Here is a 20193-nt window from a genome sequence, read left to right as displayed (position 1 = left end):
ACATCATTTGATCAAGTATGAATGATACTAAATAATTAGCGATAGACATTGAAGGAATAAAGAGGGTCAAATGTCAATGAGCAGTGAAACTTGAAAATACTGTAATCAGCCTTCAAACTGGTGTCAGGTTAAGCTTTAATAACGGGGAGATGGGAGGTTAATTTGGCTCCTGTCATCGCATGCTAAACGTTCTTGTCTGTGGTAAGATACAACAAAAAAATAGCCCTGGCAAAGTAAATTATAGGGGAGCCGTTTCCATGGTAACACCATTGGTACGTTAATGTTCTCGTCTCCAGGGTGTGAGTGAGGGAGGGTCGGAAGGGTAAGGGGGTAGAGAGAAAGATTTTTTGTGTAATTATAGCACTCTTAATAACAGTATGCAATTCTAGTGAGGACTCGGAGTGCTGCAAACCCACGCACAAGAAGAGACAGGACAAACACACACACACACAAAAAGACACAACTATCATACACACTCATAAAACCATATCACATAACATATTAACACTGTCAAAAGTCATAGACAATGCTTACACATGAATATGCAACACACACACACACACCCACACCCACACCCACACACACACACACACACACACACACACACACACACACACACACACACACACACACACACACCATATGATTCATGGAAGGAACACATACACAAACACATTCATACAGTAAGTGTACACACTCATTCATAAACAAAAGCCCATCTTACACACATTTACAAATTAAACGCAGACATATTCCTGTTGGTTTGGACTTCTTTCCAGAATCAAACTGTGAGCCAAGCTTGCCATGATTGACACAAACTACAGTACTACTACATAACTTTAAAGCATGGTATGTTTAGTCTTGTACATAATGGACCAAATTTACATGAGAAAAGTTCAAAGTTACACGTTTTGTTTAATTTGTAATTTGTAACTTAGACTTGACATTTTGACAAATCGGTGAGGGCTCATCTGTTTTACTTTTTCTGTACAAAATGGGCTGAGGAAATTATATGACTAAGAGTAAATACCTTTTCCTCATCAAAACAAACACTAAAAAAACACCAATGCTAATTGCAAAAAGTTGTTCTTCAGCGATTACAATTCCACACAAACAAACCCCATCACGTCCTCTTATTTTAGCAATCCGATAATGCAGGCAGATTCCAGTTAACGCACTAGAACTTACTGTAACATTAAAGTTAATAATCTAAATGCTATAAACAGATCTTACCTGCGGTTATAGCGGGGGCCCCACTGAGCTCCCCATTGAAGCCATTCTCTCGGGTGGAGTAGGGGCCCGTGGCCATTTGGGTACCACCAGGCTGGCAGGTCCTGTAGGCAGAGTAGCCATTGGCTCCATGGTTGCCGGCGGCCTCCTGCCCCCCTGATGGGTCCCACTGGGGGGCACCATCCTCTGGCTTTCGACTGTCTGCCATGCTGGTGCTAGCTAGCAGCAGGGAAGAATGGGCACGGGGTGGGGTCTCTCCTTCTGGCTGAGAGACATGGAGGGATGGAGGGAGGAGGGGAGGAGGCATTATTAACTGCAATATTAGCAATGTATCATAGAGGAGAATGACTAGTGTGCAGACCAGAGGACACACTGCATCAGTCACATTCTCAAATCTCCTTTTCGTCAGTCATAATCCCTGCGGCTGCTCCATGAAGCTCCACTGTCAACATTTCTGAAAGAGCATCAGCGCTTGTGTGAGTTTGTGTGTAGGTGGTTGTGTGAAATACTGTCCTTGGGTGTTATTGGGCAGGTGACAGCCACTGGATTAAACCATATTGATTTGTGTGTGTATGTAATGACTCATATAGCCAGTTTCCCAGGTGATAATCACAAGTTGTGGAAAATGAACAGTGCAGACCTTGGATTTGTGTGACTCATGCAAGGTTACAGGGATCTGAGGTGGACTTCGATCAATCTGACAAGATCCAGTTCGGCATTGGACAAATAGCTTGAATCATGTAGCCTTCATCATTTCTGATAATCACATATAAACACATATTTAAACAAGAAAAACACACACTTCAAAAGGAAGAAGGGCATTATGATCTTAACAATATGTATTTCTAGTCCTCACCATAACCTGAGGTTTACATGAAATCCCCCCTAAGAGCCGATGATTGACCAGAACAGCATTGGGAAAAGATCAAGCAGAGGCAAAGGGGGGGGGGGGAATGGATTGATCGACCCACATAATCAACTGAGGCAGGAACGGTCAGTAAGATTCAATGATCTCTTGGGCCATATGTAGCAGTAGGTGGGGGGAAGCAGATGAATGGGTTTGATGTAGGGTTAGATCGATACACAAGGTTTTGTACTTGAAGTCCTTAACTCGCACTCTGCTACTCTTCTGTGGGTAATTAATATGCCTGGCTATTTTGATTGATATTCCACTTTCTTCCTATACATTGACATGTATATTAGGACATAATGCTTGTTCGAGGTAGTATTGGCCTTCAAACATCAAATGAATACAGTCTTGATGTCAAAGGACGTAAATGGAGATTAACAAAGGTCTGAGAGAGAAAAAGAGAACTGTGAGCCTGCATGCAGACCATAACAAAGAAAATGTTTCGCAGGTGGGTTGTAGCGAGGGTGCTTTAAACATTTGCTGCTGTGTAGTTGTGCATAAGGGGATGTGAGAAGGAGTGGTTTGTAACTGAGCTCTGCGGTCCTCAGAGACTGAAGGGTAGTCTGCTGGAAAAAACAAGAGTCAATAACTGTGGCCTGGAACTGAGGAGCTGCTACAGTGAGCACCAGCTACAGCATTCACAATGCACTCAATACTACTGCTCCCTGTCTGCACGGTGAGAGAAAAGACGAGAATAAAGACCAAACAAGGAGAGGAGGAGGAAATACATATGGCAAATAATTGGTCCAACTGACATGTTGACCTAAAGGAGGCACTGAAAAAGAGTCAGGGCATCACACAAATTTGTACAAATATCCTTGTGTGGAACATGAATGTATTTCTAAAAGTTTAAAGTCAAATGGATGTTAAGATATTTTGATCAAAAACTAAAAAGTAAACTTTATGTTGATAGAGGAGAAGTCAGAGGGATCACCATGAATATTCATCCAATAGTTTTTTCTATGATTCAGTGACCAACATAATTACATGGCCATCCCAAATACCATGCCATCAGCATGGCTGCAAACAGACAAACCCTCAACATGTAATATCCATAGGCTATCATTGAAAAGTGTTACAATATGCTTTAATATAATTAAAAGTTCTACAAAAAAACTATACATTTAAGCTCCATGAGAAACAACATGTTGAAGCATGTCGGGTAGTCAATGAAGGGCAACGTTAAGTGACAGATCCGTAGGGTTACATCAGACAGAAAGGTTGATAACCCCTGAAATAGAATCCCATAAGAATCGAGCACAGTGGGGAAGAATAGCATTAAACAGAGAGAAATAATAAAAAAAGAACTGTGGAGAATATGTCACGGCTCTAAGCCCCCTGCAGCCTAAATGGATCAAAGTCAGGAGTCAATGGAGCTTTGCATGAGTCAGCACTGAGGGGAACATCAGTGAGAAAAAAGCTTCTACAGAGACTCCGCAACTCACAGCACCAGCCTCCTCATAAAACGCTCACTCTCTCTCCCTCTGTCCGAAAGCCACAGCAGTATATTCGGCATTGACCCTTAACTGTCACTGTCCCTTTGGTTGCTTGTTACACCACCATGTCCCTGCCTGAAGAGCACTCTCAATATTAACAGGGTCATAAAACCCAGAGATGAGACTGCTGTCTTAAAGCTGTGTCTCACTGATGTCTGTCTGATGATGAAGGTCACTTTGAGCCCGATGGCTGATATCCAGACGCGACAAGATCATTCTGACAGGTGGCCAGGCCCGAGGTGTCAGCTAAGGGGTGGGGGCCCGTTGATCAGATGTGAGCAGCATTTTTAAGTGTACAATCTGTATTCTGTTTATGAACAACGAAAATAATACGTTTGAATGAAACAGCACCACCTGCCGGGTTAAAGCCGGATGGAAGACAATAGGGGCCAATGCTATTATGAAAAGTCAGCAAACTGGGATTAGAGATTGGAGAGGCATTAGGAAACATTATCATGTGAAACCACGCCCATCACATCAAACAAACTGGGGCTGCAATGTAGTACAGTGTCTCATTACAGATTAACATGCCTTGCAATTCCCCTTATTCAAAGCTAAATACAGGTTTAGGGTACGATGCAAAAATGTCAAGGAGGCCAAATAATGAGGAGAGAACCACAGAGAAGAATAGAGTGGACAGAGAAAGGATGAGTTATTTCAGAGAAGACATTGAGACAAGCAGACAGCAGAACATCGTAGATCACAGGATAGTAGGCAAAAGTACAGTTGCAAGAAAAAGTATGTGAACCCTTTGGAACTACCTGGATTTCTGCATAAATTGGTCATAAAATGTGTTCTGATCTTCATCTAAGTCACAACAATAGACAAACACAGTCTGCTTAAGCTAAAACCACACAAACAATTATATGTCTTTATGTTTTTATTGAACACACCATGTAAACATTAACAGTGCAGGGTGGAAAAAGTATGTGAACCCTTGGATTTAATAACTGGTTGACCCTCCTTTGGCAGCAATAACCTCAACCAAACGTTTCCAATAGTTGCATATCAGACCTGCACAACGGTCAGGAGGAATTTTGGACCATTCCTCTTTACAAAACTGTTTCAGTTCAGCAATATTCTTGGGATGTCTGGTGTGAATCGCTCTCTTGAGGTCATGCCACAGCATCTCAATTGGGTTGAGGTCAGGACTCTGACTGGGCCACTCCAGAAGGCCTATTTTCTTCTGTTGAAGCCATTCTGTTGTTGATTTACTTCTGTGCTTTGGGTCGTTGTCCTGTTGCATCACCCATCTTCTGTTGAGCTTCAATTGGTGGACAGATGGACTTAAGTTCTCCAGCAAAATGTTTTGATAAACTTGAGAATTCATTTTTCCGTCGATGATGGCAATCTGTCCAGGCCCTGAGGCAGCAAAGCAGCCCCAAACCATGATGCTCCCTCCACCATACTTCACAGTTGGGATGAGGTTTTGATGTTGGTGTGCTGTGCCTTTTTTTCTCCACACATAGCGTTGTGTGTTCCTTCCAAACAACTCAACTTTGGTTTCATCTGTCCACAGAATATTTTGCCAGCTGTGGAACATCCAGGTGCTCTTTTGCAAACTTCAAACGTGCAGCAATGTTTTTTCTGGACAGCAGTGGCTTCCTCCACTTTATGACCAACTTATGCAGAAATCCAGGTAGTTCCAAAGGGTTCACATACTTTTTCTTGCAACTGTATATTGTCCAGGTAATATACTATCCTCAAGGCATTGTGTCTAGTTGGAGTGAGACTGTATGAGATGGCAATTTGATAGAGTCAGACGTCGAGTGTCTCAGTAGACAGCAGGTCTGTTGCATTTGGCAAAAAGCCTGTGGCCCTTTGCCAGAGGGAGGGTTGATGATGCTGATACGCTCCCTCTCTCTGTGCCCAGGAAGAATGGAGATGAATAGTGAGCAGACGGCGAACACTGCTGCTAGATATTTTGGATAGCGACTCATTAAGGTATTACAGTAGAGTCGAACAGATCTACACTTCAAAGAAAATCTCAACACTACAACTATTGATTTGTTTCCATTTATTAGTAATCCAGTTTGAAACCAAAGTACATTATAATGGATTGAAACTGCACTTTCTCTCAATGGATTATTTTCAGCTACCTACATATTAACCTTTAAATGCAGTGCTTTCAACATTGGCTTATCAAAGTAGTGACTGAGCAACATTATGAGTTCGAACAGGGATTTCTTTGTTTACTTTTGTTTTACTCTGCACTTTAATCATTCTTAGCACAAAATGTGTATGCCTTTATGCAGTTTATGTGGCAGCCTCAAACTGTTACATCTCCTGAAAAGTGTTACGAGCTACGAGTACACAGAAGGCCCATAAAAATCTCTGCTCCTTCTCACCTATTGCAAATCGGCAAATTGATTATTTCAGAAGAATTAATCAGTTGTGACGAACTGCACTTGCCAACACACTGTTGCTGTGAGAATAAATAATCCACTAAGCATGTTTTTATTTTTTATTGTAAGGCTCTATTGCAGTATTTCTGGGAAAACACCTTTTTGAAATCAGAAAACTTCTGATGTTGCGTTAGGGGGACATTTTCATCACTTTGTCCTCAGAATACACCACTCAGGACACTTTCCCTCCCCCGACTGTCAGGCTAAATGTGTCTCTAGAGGTGGAATGAATACACACCACAGAACAACATGAAATGAGCTTCATAAGGACTTCCACATTGAGACAGATCTATACATTAACGCTGTAATCTGTCCGGTTTAACCACAGTTATTGATGTCCACTAGGTCTGATACCTTGCTGGGGCACCTTGACAGCAATTGCAAAGGGAGGGGAAAGCGCAACTCGATTACTTTTTTCAACCATATTTTCCAGGGAGGCACAATCCATAGGAAATACGTGATGCTGAATCAAAAGGAAGAACATGTATTGGCAAGGACACACTCTTTTCGGCAGAGTCACAAGAGAGCACAAACTTCACATAGTCATTCCAATCACCTCAAAATAGCAGGTGAGCTGTCAGACTCATAATAGCCTTTTTTTTATGTTTCAGCCGGACTGCAACATTTAACATTTCATTAGGAACAGGCCTTGCCCTTTAGACTTGTCACATAGCAGAAAGACCTCGGTGAAGTGCATTTGCATGTTTTTGCAAAGGTTACAAGTTTATATTTATAATTCTGCCATTGCTTCTATATTACCAGTCCACTGTCAAAAGTAAGCGCTTTTCTGAGAGAGAACTAAATAACAAAAAGGTCTAAAGCTATTAGCCCTTTAAGCCAGATTAAAAGTACAACAATAACACATTGGTAATTACAACTTCTCATAATCGTTTCTTGAATATGCAGACTGAGAGAGGCTGATGTGTTTGGTAAGTTTGTGTAAAAGTCACAGCTCACTGACTGAACCCAGTGTTTTCTGGTAATTGTGTTGTAGCATTCCAGATTTGTAGAGTTTGGCAGGTTTTATAGGTGAACATGAATTATCTCAACCAACAAATGATCAGGCAAGAGCTCACAGATATCAGTGGATTGAAGTCTAATTACAGGCTGCTTCCACACAACATCTGACAGCAAAAATAGCAATTAGCTAAATCCAATGATGCCATCATACAGCAATCAAAAGTTTTCTGAAGATTAACTTGCCTGTTCTGAAAACACTCTTCAGTCAATCAGTTTAGTTTCATTTGTTTCAAACCAATTTCTCCCCTGTCAATTAAAGAGTGTCACAATGTGTGTCCAGCTTAAAGAGATGAAGCAGGACTGATAAACTGTCTGTGAATACATCAGCCATAGACACTCTGCACAGACAAGGTAATCACAGAGCTAATTAAGAAGTCCATTTTTCCTGTCCCTGGCTCTTATCGGCTTCTTCTCCTCTTCTTTTGTCTGAGTGCACTGCATGCTTTCACCTATAAATCTTCCTCCCACCTGTTATTATTTCTTCCCTCTTCACCTTCCTCTGCCTCGTCCCATCACTGTTCTTCCTCCTACACACTCCTCTACTCCCCCTCCCCCTCCTCCTCCTCCTCCTCCACCTTTCATCAGGCTACAGCCTTCTCTTCGTTCTGCTCTCACTCCTACGATCTGAGCACTTTCACACACCACCATCTCCCTGTGAGTGTGTGAGTGTAAGTGTGAGTGTGAGTGTGTGCGTGTGCGTGTGCGAGTGTGTGTGTGTGTGTGTGTGTGTGTGTGTGTGTGTGTGTGTGTGTGTGTGTGTGTGTGTGTGTGTGTGTGTGTGTGTGTGTGTGTGTGTGTGTGTGTCACACAGATGCTGCAATGCGGGGCTCTCCTCATAGGGCCGTCTCACTGCAGGAGCTAGGGGAAAGAAGAGGAGCTTTGGGATGCAAGATATAGTTCCTTTAAGTGTGTGTGTGTGTGTGTGTGTGTGTGTGTGTGTGTGTGTGTGTGTGTGTGTGTGTGTGTGTGTGTGTGTGTGTGTGTGTGTGTGTGTGTGTGTGTGTGTGTGTGTGTGTGTGTGTGTGTGTGTGTGTGTGTGTGTGTGTGTGTGTGTGAATGTGTGTGTATATATATACAGTGTGGCTTGCATGTCTGTATATGTGTATAGGCATGTAAAAGCAATGAAATGCATGCACGTTTAATTTTTTTAGGAATGTGGTTATTTACTTTCTTGCCGACATTTCAATGAGAAGATTAATATACAAATCTCATGCCTGTAAGGTAAATAGAGCTTAGTTTAGTATAAAGATTGAGAATGAGCACAAAACCAAGTGCAAGTGCAAAATGTAATAGTGTGGCAAACAGATATTTTGTATGGATTAAGATGAAGAAACAACAGCGGTGGCAATCGTCTTATCAAACTCCTTTAAACAAAGGAAAATGTCAAAAGGTAAAACAATTCATTAGTACTGTTTCTGTTGGAGCCAATGTGTGTTTGTCAGTAGATCCTCACAGTAACGCATTAGTGATTTTACTATCTAATAGGGTTAGATTAATATGTTAGTGTCAATCCCATTGGTATCTATTTTTTACTGTATCCTTTTTTCTAACCTGAAATGAAGCTCGCTTCGAGCAGGCTTTAGGATGCTTTCAAAAGAAGCCCTTATTAGAGCAGCTTTAAAGGAAGAATTAGAATAGCTTAGGTTTACTGTAGATTTAGCTTCAAAGGCTTTTCTTCAAAGAAAGGTGGACACTTGTGTTTTTTTGCCATGAAGGTAAAAAGATGTTGAGCGGCATAAAATAATGCCTCTTAGCAGCTTTAAACCAGGTATTATGTAATTAGTTCTAGATGGGCCTTTAAAAGCCTATAACCGTATAAGAATGGTAAAAGGAGAGCGTAGAACAAAAAAACACGGCTTTCTTCCCGCTTAAAGGATCTATATTTCCAAAAGAACAGTGGCTGACTTTCGCACCAAAGACTGTGGGCTGCATCATGTCTCTTACCTAGAGCTGGTTTCTTTTAACCATGACCCTGATCTTTCACAATCCCTTTGCAGCTAACCTTTATCTAGTCAAGGCTCACTGAGAGCCTGGCTCTTTTTGGCAGGGATCTACACCACTGTTCATTACAACTTTCTTTACTACATAGGGATAAGGATAAATTAAGAATTTGTGTATCTCATATGTTAAAATAGTGATTTAAACGAATATTTTCCTCCTGTTATCTACAAAAACGTATGTAAATCAGCCACGAAACCAAAAAGCTTCTTGCACAAGTTGCCTCAGTTGTAAGGCCTCCTATTAACTTGTTTTTTGTACATGCTCTGACCCAAATGTGCCATTTCTGTCCAGTCTTTTCAGTCTATTCTATCATGTTTCTGTGCAGTCCTGTTAATATGATTTTGCGTGAAAGTTATTGGAAGCATCAGCTACTGACCCTCACCAATACAGCACACAGACGTTGGCAGGCACGTATCAAAACCCTCTTATCCAGCACCCATCGCTACCCTCCCTACCTGGAATTCTGTCTTTGTTTAAGTGCGGGAAACAAAGAGAAGCCATGAAAGCGTGACTGCCTTTCAGCAGGCCTTGGTGCTGATCGTCTCACTAAAGCAGCTCTTCTCTTCCCACTCAGTGCCCACTTCCCACTCACAGCTCCTAGCAGCCTGCACTCACATGTACATCCACCCACACAGCCATTTCATCTGCGGCCATTCTTTCTGTGTGTCTCTCTTGTTGCAAATGTTTCTTTTTCTCTTTCTGACAGGTATTCACCACATTTCAAATGCTAGGATCAATTAATGTGGTTCTAAACGGGCTTTCAATATATGGCGCATGAGATTTTGGCTGTTTTTTGGCTTCATGTATTCATGCACAGCAAGACGCCAAACTAATCCTGGTGCACTCTTATGGTTTATGTCTTTATTATAATATCGCCAACATTGATTTTGGATGCTCCTGTGGTCAGAACCACATGTTATTCCTAGAATATCTTGTTTGTACAGTTAGGGAGTGTTTGACAGTACATCCATATTGTGTAGAGACACATCAGGAGGATAGACCTTTCTGAAACTGTCAGTGTAAACGCTGAAGCTCTACATTCACCTTACAAGTGATGTCAAGGAGTACTATAGTGTTCATTGAAAAGCGAAACAGTACTATCAACATCATGGATAAGCATTTCAAACAGCTTGTGTTGTTCATTTTAATTGAATCATTTGATCAGTGATTTTGCTTAAAAGATTCATACACATTTGGCAACACATATGGCATGTTGCCTTGGTTACCTGATCAGGTGGTCAGGGACTTGAAGTCAAGCTGGATGTAAGAAATCCTCTCTCCAAATCTCAAGGGGTTGACGTCAAGATGAGTACCGAGGAATACCGAAAATCAAGGAGGGACAGCCTCCTAGTCAAACCTGGAAAAGAGGAAAATGCAGATCAAGTTATTGTAATTAAAAAAAAAAAAAACAACAGTTGATCAAAAAAGCAGCTGATCATTCAGACATTTTTGACAATTTCAGATAAGTGTAAAGGAATATGAAGTGTATTAGTTTGATATGCTTTGAGAAGCAACATAGATGAGGCAGAACAGAACATTACAACACAGTGTTACTCAACAGCACCACAAACTACAACCTTTCAGATAAATAAATACCTCTCAAAAACAAAACTTGAACATTTTGATCTTCATGAGGGTAGGATTTAGTTCTTGGCTGTATTTATTTAAACGTGTTGAAACCAATAAACTGGCAGCTGAGTATAAAGGACACCAGAAACAATCATCTGTTGCATATAAGGTACTGTTTGTTCAGTGTGTGCACTGATCCCAGATGGATGCATGGTGATTTATTGTTTTTGAATCATCAAGAAAACAGGCACAAAGAAATTACCAAAAATCATAGAGCACCATCGAAAGTGTTCCTGATTTATATAACAAGATCTACCAACCCACAACACATCAAACTACAGCCTAATCAATATATAGCTGAATTATATAAACTCTACAAAGCTATTGTTGAATAAACTACATAGTGTCATTTACTGTATGTCAATCTTTATTTTCTCTATTTAGATACATGCTGAAGCTCTATGTTTTTCATCACAGTTACCAATAGTTTACTCTCAGTCTCAGGATCTGTATCTTAATAATAACGTTTTAGTTAATATACAATTTCTCTTTATTGGCAGAGAGCATAAGTGCTGTCTGATGATGGTTTTCGCTTTTCCAAAGGGTCAAAGCCGAGTGAGTCAGCAGCACCACAAGCCTTTTCTTTACCGTATAACAAAAAAGTGGTTATACTCTTATCCATTGAATGCAAGGCAAAGAGGGAGATCTGGAGGAGAGATTTAAAAGGATGCTTGCACCACTGGGTTGCTAATATACTTGATTAATACAGTGGAGCAGAAGCCTAATATTCAGACTGAACCACCATTTTCTTTCATTTCATCTTTAATGTTGTTTCTCTGAGATGAGGGGGGGTTTAAAACCAAGCTAGTGTAGCACATTTGTCTGCAGCAAGATGTACAAAGCATCATTTTAAAAAGTCTACTAGTATCTAGGTGTTATCTTGACTATTAACCTTTTATTTGAGATTTGTTGTGTTTTCAAGATATTTGTCAAGACTTGTTAATTTTAAAAATGATTCTAACTTACGAACATGGCATCATCTAACAACAGATATGGCGGTGTATCTAATTTTAAAAAAACATTTTTAAACGTGGCAACACAGTATTTTTCTTGGATAAACGTTTCTGACAAATGATGAAAGAATAGCTATATTTTACATGCAAACAAATTGGGAATATGAAGATTTTACTCAACTTTTCTCTAGTTTCAAGAACCATCCTAACTCAGTCCATTCTGTGCTACATTACAGAGAAAAGAAAGCAGAGGGCCAGTAATGAATGCAATGCCAGCCTGTGGCAAAGAGAGCCAAAGCCTCAGAGCTTCGAAACCAACAATGTTTACAGAAGCTGAGACCTACGGTATTCTCGTTCTTTGCCTCGGTTCGACAACAACTGAGGGTCACAACTGAGTCATACATCAGACAGCAACCTTGGACAGGCCTGTATGCTCTCTGTGTTAATATGTAGCCTGGTACCCACACAGCTCTTTACAGCAGGAGACAACACACCCTCAGGCAGAGAAACATCTCTCACCTTAGTTTGATGCTTTATGTTACTCTATGGTGCATTCACCTCTCTGTCTTTATTTGTTTAATCACTTGTAGGTCTCTCTAGAAAATAAAATTGTTTAGTGGAAAAAATACAGTAAATCATAAAATGACTATAAACATTTGTGGCAGGAAAAAGTCATAAAATTGAATCAGCCAGATTAAAATGTACAGAATAGCCTGAAAATTGCTAACAAATCTGCATAAAGAGTACCTGTTAAATATCATTGTGAGATGTACCACACTGCACTACATGATCAACCTATGTAACTTCAATTATGTATGGTCAAGAGTTTCCAATAAAAATGCAAATGAAGTGCCCTGAAGCGAAATGACTCTGAATTATTAGAAAGAGAGGAAAAAAACATTGCTGGGTGACTTCATTTGATACAAATGGGGAGTGTGCTGGCACAACCGCAGAAAGCAGAGAGAAACCACAAGCAGGTTTAGTGAATCTTTGGAGCCGGGGGCAGTCACTGGCAGAGTCACTCCTCAATTTCTCAGATTAGGTTGAATGTTATTTTTGTTTTCCTTAATCATTAAAAAAAAATATCTAGCAGACTAAGAATTATGTGAATGTTGAATAAAATAGATCTGAGAATATTAAAACCTACATATGTTTTAATGGCAAGCAAGTGCATCCTTTCTGGGAAATCTGACAATTGGAGTGAGGGTCTTGTTGTGCATTGTCACTTATACACTAAATGATTTATTGTATCCACAAAACATATATACACGTATTTTTGGTAACACTTTATATTAAGGTACACAAATTAACCATCAACTAGTTGTTCATTAACATGCATATTAGCAGTATATTGGCTCTTTATTAGTCATTATAAAACACTTATTAATGCCTTATTCTACATGACCATATTCTAAAAGTAATAAGCCATTAGTTGAGAGTTTTTCCTCAATAACCCTCTAATTAGTGCTTATTTATTGTAAGTAAGGAAATTGTTGTACATGAGTTTTGGTCTTAATATGCTCTGCTCAATATGGGACTAATAAGGCAGTAGTACCACAAGAATATTAATTCTCCCATAATAACACTTAACAAATATCTTTAGGTAACATGAAACTATAAGTGTGTCTAAATAACTCAAAATTAGGTATTTATATCTAAGAATATGTTTTGGGGTAGGCTATTGACAGTTCAGCTACCAATATCAAGGTGATATTGCCCTGTATGTTTTATATTTGCACATATATATTTTTGTAAAATGTGTACTGAAGGTTAAACAGGAAACCGGGTAGGCTACAGGTAGTAGGAAAAGTGAACTGAATAGCATGACATTAGACTATTGATTTCCCCTATGCAACCTGAATAGTAAAATGGTCAAGTCCCTCAGAAAGCAATGATTCTAACTGTAAGGATTAGTAACATGTATTGTGTTTATGTGATGACATTTGGAGATGTTTAAACTCAATGAAACAATGCGCCATACTAGCCTGTAGCCTATTATGCTTATTGCACAGCTAGCATTAGCTATATTTACCTTGTTTACACTTAGTTTACACCTATGTGTTAATCTCTGTATGTTACACTTGCATGTATGAGATCATTAAGTGCCGTGTAACTTCTTTTTTTATAGTTTAATTCCGTTTGAATGTCAGTGGACTGCAAATAAGTAAATAAGGGAGCATGGCTGGTCATTCCCTGGCTCTCAATTAGTGTCAAATTACTAGTTTATTGGTTATGAACAAGACTTCACTTTAAAATAGGGAACATATTCTTAGATAGAAATACCTAATTTTGAGTTATTTATACACCATTAACACTTATAGTTTCATAACTTGTTACCTAAGAATAGACAACCCAGTCTCACGGCATTTCGTGTTCACCAACACGATTTTTAATCTATTGATTCGTGTTCACCAACACGATTTCCCCCTTTTTTTCGTGTTGCACAGCACGATTTTAAAAGCAATGTATTTCTATTGGTAGTCTCACGACATTACGTGTTATAGGAAGACCGGAAGCTGTGTGGTTCATAAAAGCATGTTCTTACTCAATATCAAGCCACAATTATTGCTTTTATTTTAAATCGTATAATTTCGGACTTTTGTTGCCGTCTGTGAGGAAAATAAATGGGGCTGAGAGCCTCAGGATACTGAAATCTGTATATATGTAAATCTTTTTTTCCTTCTAATTTGTTATTCTTTTCAAAATAACACACTGTTATTTACTCACCAATAACACCCAATTATCCTTGTTTTTATTTATTTGTTTAATTCCATAATCTCTGTTTTTTTTGGCGTCCGTCAGGAACTGAATTTCAAAATAAAAATAACCGGAAACAGATGTACGCATTTCGAGTTCAGGATGGCCGAAGACACTACACTACCCATAATACCCAGCTATCGTTTAGGACTACAGTCCCCGTGATTAATCTTCAAGCTCTGGGATTGGATGTTGGAATGGCAGTGCGCCAAGGTTACGCCGAGCGTCAAACAGCTGTTTGAAATGGAACGAAACCACGCCAGACTATCCAAAACTGGAATCGAACGCCCCCCCAGGACTACACATGCTATGGGACGTCTCTACTGAACGTTTTCGTTTTTCCCACAATTAGAAGTTGCCAGTATTAAACACATTGGTGTTATCAAATGTAAAACATATAATTAATAAATGGGTGAAAATCGCTTGTGTCCATAATGCGCAGCATTAATATATACCCACATGACAGCTCATTGTTACTTTGTAATTCTAATCCACTACAATTCAGAGGTTAACCTGGTATTTTTACTCCACTACATTTATTTGAGTTACTTTGCAGATTCTGATTACTGATGTGAAATATAAACAACCCTTAAAGCAGACTTTAGTTACACCTGAGTAAAATTCAGGGAAGGTGATTGTCAAGTGCCAACAATCAGGAGAGACATTTCATAGTTGGTGCTTGAGAAGACTAAACATGTATCTGTAGATCTTTATAAAGTATATTCATTACTCGTTATTCTCTACTAATAGTTCATTAAAGACTGTATAATGGCTATTTTGCACATCCCTTTCAAGATTTCAAGATTTTCAAAGGTTTATTGACATATCATAATACACAACTGTGAATGCAATGAATGAAAAACTTGGGTCACAGGTTCCTCAACAGCGCATTACAAGACATCTATCAATATGTGTGTACCACCATGGTACCACCACCATTAAACTGTCATATTCTGCACATTTCTTATACTATATACATACATAAGAGTATAATTCATATGTATAATATCAGTTAAAATAACTGCTTCAACATAGTCAACATTGCAGGAAAGCAATATATTAGACGTTAAGTACTTTGTCAGGCTTAATATTTATCTGTAGATACCCCCAAAGCTTTTTTCTTATTTAAAACAAGACCTTAATCTAAAGTATTATTTAATGTTTGAATAAAGGTTAATTCGTTTTTCTGTTTTGCACCTCCTCCTATTAATATCTTTGTACATCCAGCACTAAACTGTTTTATTGTAGAGATCACTTACAGTATCTTCTTGATTTTTTATATTCTATATTTCTATCACAGACCTTCTACTTTCCCCCTATGAAAGTATGTACTCTTAATATTTTTTTAATCAAATATAACATAAAAACAATAATTCAATAACATGCTTTAACCACTAGGCGGTGCACACAAGGTGCACACAGCCATAATAACTTTTTATTATTAGTGTAGGACACTTATGTATGTACAACATCTGAAGATGTGTAGTTTTATTCATGCTTTCACATAATTTTACAGCATATTGCTATACTATTTCAGACTCAGTATTTACATTCTTATATTCAAAGAAAATCAGTAATATCTTTAAAAACTACAAGTCCTTTTATATCAGCTGTGCACCGTTATGGTGTAAATATAACCTATCTACCAATTGGATCAAATGTAAAAGTCAGCCGAATTAGTGTTGATAGTGCAAGGAGACGAATTGTGTGAAGAAAAATTGAAGATGTTGTTTAATTGTTGATATATATATATGATCCACGTCAAGTCTTCAGTTTCGGCGGCATTTCTTCCAGTTTTTCCAAAGGTCTTCTCATCAGGGCTCTATAAATAAAGAACTACGGCAGATCTGTAATATGTAATGCAGCCGGACCGTGTATTATAATGCCGTTATGTGATGACTTTCAAAGAGAAAAGCAAGAACATACGGAATTAAGTATTATTTTATTCTTTTAAAATGTTTTCCGGATTTCATATCATACAGCAAATTCCAGCATGCATTGCGGCTAAAACATCCAATCGGCGAGCTTAAACCATAGCTGAGGATCTTGGTTATCGCTCGAAATGCCTACGTCTGTTTCCGGTTATTTTTATTTTGAAATTCAGTTCCTGACGGACGCCAAAAAAGCAGAGATTATGGAATTAAACAAATAAATAAAAACAAAGATAATTGTGTGTTATTGGTGAGTAAATAACAGTGTGTTATTTTGAAAAGAATAACAACTTAGAAGGAAAAAAGTTTTACAAATATACAGATTTCAGTATCCTGAGGCTCTCAGCCCCATTTATTTTCCTCACAGACGGCAACAAAAGTCCAAAATTATACGATTTAAAATAAAAGCAATAATTGTGGCTTGATATTGAGTAAGAACATGCTTTTATGAACCACACAGCTTCCGGTCTTCCTATAACACGTAATGCCGTGAGACTACAAATAGAAATACATTGCTTTTAAAATCGTGCTGTGCAACACGAAAAAAAGGGGGAAATCGTGTTGGTGAACACGAATCAATAGATTAAAAATCGTGTTGGTGAAAACGAAATGCCATGAGACTGGGTTGGAATAGATGATATTTGTTAAGTGTTATTATGGTAGAATTACTATTCTTGTGGTACTACTGCCTTATTAGGCCCATATTGAGCAGAGCATATTAAGAGCAAAACTCATGTACAACAACTCCCTTACTTGCAATAAATGAGCACTAATTAGAGGGTTATTGAGAAAAAACTCTCAACTAATGGCTTATTACTTGTAGAATATGGTCATGTGTAATAAGGCATTAATAAGTGTTTTATAATGACTATTAATGAGCCAATATACTGCTAATATGCATGTTAATGAACAACTAGTTGATGGTTCATTTGTGTACCTTAATATAAAGTGTTACCGTATTTTTTTTGAAAGAAAATACGAATATATATAGAGATTCTATACTATCAATGGATGTACGGCCATGGTCAGTATTGTAGATCTCCACCATTAGTTAGGTACGGTACAATTTAATAATTCAACATATAGGAACACAGACCACACTCTCTAGAAGTCTTTCCTAACTATGCTCTCCTCCTTCAGTGTGAAGGTCCTTTCTGCTTGTTTAGTATGCAACCCTGCACCTCTAACACACATCGCACTAATACACAAACTGATCAAGCGCACACACAAACACACACGCAATGAAAGTGCTTTGTTCTGTCTCCTGGGACTGCACATCCAGAAGCCACCTGCCAGCCCATATTTAATGCAGTCTACAGGGTGCAGTGTGTGTGTGTGTGTGTGTGTGTGTGTGTGTGTGTGTGTGTGTGTGTGTGTGTGTGTGTGTGTGTGTGTGTGTGTGTGTGTGTGTGTGTGTGTGTGTGTGTGTGTGTGTGTGTGTGTGTGTGTGTGTGTGTGTGTGTGTGTGTGTGTGTGTGTGTGTGTGTGTGTGTGGTTTCAGATGACAGAGCTCTTTACTGCTTAGAACCCTGTTTATTTGTTGTCTGGACCAGTGTGAGTTAAAATATATTAGCTGATTCCTCAAGGTTTTTTAACATAAAAGTTTGGAGCTTAAAATTATTCAGTAAATACTGTAACATAGGTTCCTAGTGGGTTTGATTCAGGATCATATAGTTATGTAAAGCTTACATTTTTAATAACCCTGTGCTAAGGCACCTCTGCCTATATGTTGCTGCATTAGAAACTCTCACAGAGACTTTCCTTTCAAATAAAAAAGCATCTGTTTTTTCAGCGAGTTCTCCAAAAACGACTTACGTTTTTGCATTGACATTCAACTTAATCTGTTGTTTTTCATTTGGAGGTTTATAAAAATGAGCAACCTTCCCCTATAATGCGTAGGTATAGACGAAAGGTAAAAATCTTTTTAAGAAAGAGGTAACCAGCATTTTGGGAAGAGATACAAACCCTCAATCATCCTTTCATGCAGTGAGATCCAGGAACCTCAAAATGCTCTGGAATATGAAAAGGAACTTATGATAGAAAGCGAAAAAATAAAACTCTTATGTCACCTCTGAGCGACGAGATGAGATTTCCCCGCAAGGAATTACTGCATGCGTGGAACTTGTAGTTCAAAAGACAGTAATCCACCAATTTATTTCAAGCTGTTCCTCACCATGTCGATGTGACTGCCTGCAAAAGATGATACCAAACGTAAAGGATAGCTCAAAGGTAATATCTGTGCTATTCATTAGGAGTGTTGCCAGAGTTTGAGCTGAGCAAAGTGAACATTCTTCTTCATTAGCCGATCATTTATCAGCCCGCTCCTCATTAACCTGTTCTCCATCAGAATTACAGGTTGCCGCGATCTATTGAAAATATATGAATTTGATTGTCGGCCAATGCACATAGTGTACGCAATTGTAATCACTAAAGAAAGATGGCGCACAAAGCATCCCCAAAAACATTGGGATTGTAAACACACGTTGTCACAAGACGCACAATCAAGACAGTTTTCTTTAGGTTGACTGTGCAAGATGCAAATGTTTGGAAAGGAGATATTCTTTTTTGAACTATGGTTCAATGATATTTGGTTTGTTGGGATTTTAGAATACCAATTTCAAAGCCATTTGCTACAGTACCTCATTCACAACAGTTGGCATGTTTGGCATTAGTGTGTTGAGGGAGTACAATCCTTGAGCACAGTTGAGGATTTCTGGCTTAAAACCTGTGCAATTAATGAAAAGAATGAAACTGTGTTATCCAATTTAAGGAGGACATGGGTTGAGTACTTTCAGTATTAACTGCTGTGAGTTTTTATGAAAAGGCGAATTCCACTCTGGCTTATTACAGTAATGTTCAACTTAACCTCGATGTCCTACGCTGAACATTTATCGGAGCTCGAACGCAGAGAATATAAAAAGATCAATAAATTACAGAACATATATTCAGAGTATAATGTCACCATTTAAGTTGCCCTGGACTTGCAAAACAGTAGAAACTGTGGATCCTACAAAATAAGTTGACCTGCACACAGGTGTAGATTATACATGTCACATTTCATGACACATTGGCACAGGAAGACAGTTGGTAGAGTCTGCAAATACCTACAGTAATACAAAGAGCACCTAGCGTAAGTGTCAAATGGTCCTGTGTCAAAGAGATGTGACTGTAGTTTCTTTTAAGATAAGCAATTAATTATGTCATACATAGAAGTGCCGACATATCTAGCAATATTAGCAATATTAGCGTTGGACTTTTGAACAGATTTTGATCATTTGATAACAATGACATCAGCACTGATTGGCATTTTCTTCCACAGTTCTGGTAAGTCTGTTGAAATGTTTTTTATAAAAATAGAAAACCAATCATCATCAGCTGATATTGATAAGACTGAGTCCACTGGTAGCACGTCTATCTGCTAAATATTAAACTGGAAGGCGTGGCTTTCAGTCTTTCTGAAAAGCTAACTATCTAGTCGCTGTAGCTTCATATTTAAAAGACAGACAGGAGAGATCTCTTCTAACTCTCAGCAAGGAAGTACATTAAGATAACATTCAAACTTAATAAGGAGACACTATTTCAATGTTATCTTAATCAAGTTTTGGGAGTTATGAATAGCATTCCAAGACCTTATGTCCGGCAAATGTGTGAATAACAATTCTCCACATGACTAAAACAGATAGGACATTGATTGGCGACCAGCAATTAAAACAAGACACAAACCGATGAAAAGGTTGCAAAGGAGAGGTGGTCAAGAAGGGAGAGAGAAGGAAAGAGGATGAAAGGCTAGTCCAAGGAGTGTGGGGGGGTTTGGGCCATTACATCACTGCTGCAGTGGCTGACAACATGAACATTACTAAC

The 20193-nt window shown here is 38.8% G+C and overlaps 1 protein-coding gene across 5 annotated transcripts in view; it reads right to left on the bottom strand.

Moving 5' to 3' along the window:
* The window catches only part of map2 (microtubule-associated protein 2), a 73102-nt gene that overhangs the window by 31370 nt on the left and 21539 nt on the right, over positions 1 to 20193 (bottom strand). For all 5 annotated transcript variants that reach the window (XM_079663426.1, XM_079663422.1, XM_079663425.1 and 2 more), the window contains 2 exons: positions 10289 to 10419; positions 1234 to 1495 (listed from right to left, as the gene is read on the bottom strand). In XM_079663426.1, the coding sequence (XP_079519552.1) occupies positions 1234 to 1438 (205 nt within the window). In that variant the 5' untranslated portion in view covers positions 1439 to 1495; positions 10289 to 10419. The remainder of the gene's footprint in view (positions 1 to 1233; positions 1496 to 10288; positions 10420 to 20193) is intronic.

This window comes from Notothenia rossii (assembly GCF_949606895.1).
Source record: "Notothenia rossii genome assembly, chromosome: 2".
Taxonomy (NCBI): domain Eukaryota; kingdom Metazoa; phylum Chordata; class Actinopteri; order Perciformes; family Nototheniidae; genus Notothenia; species Notothenia rossii.
This window is presented reverse-complemented; position numbering and strand designations above follow the sequence as displayed.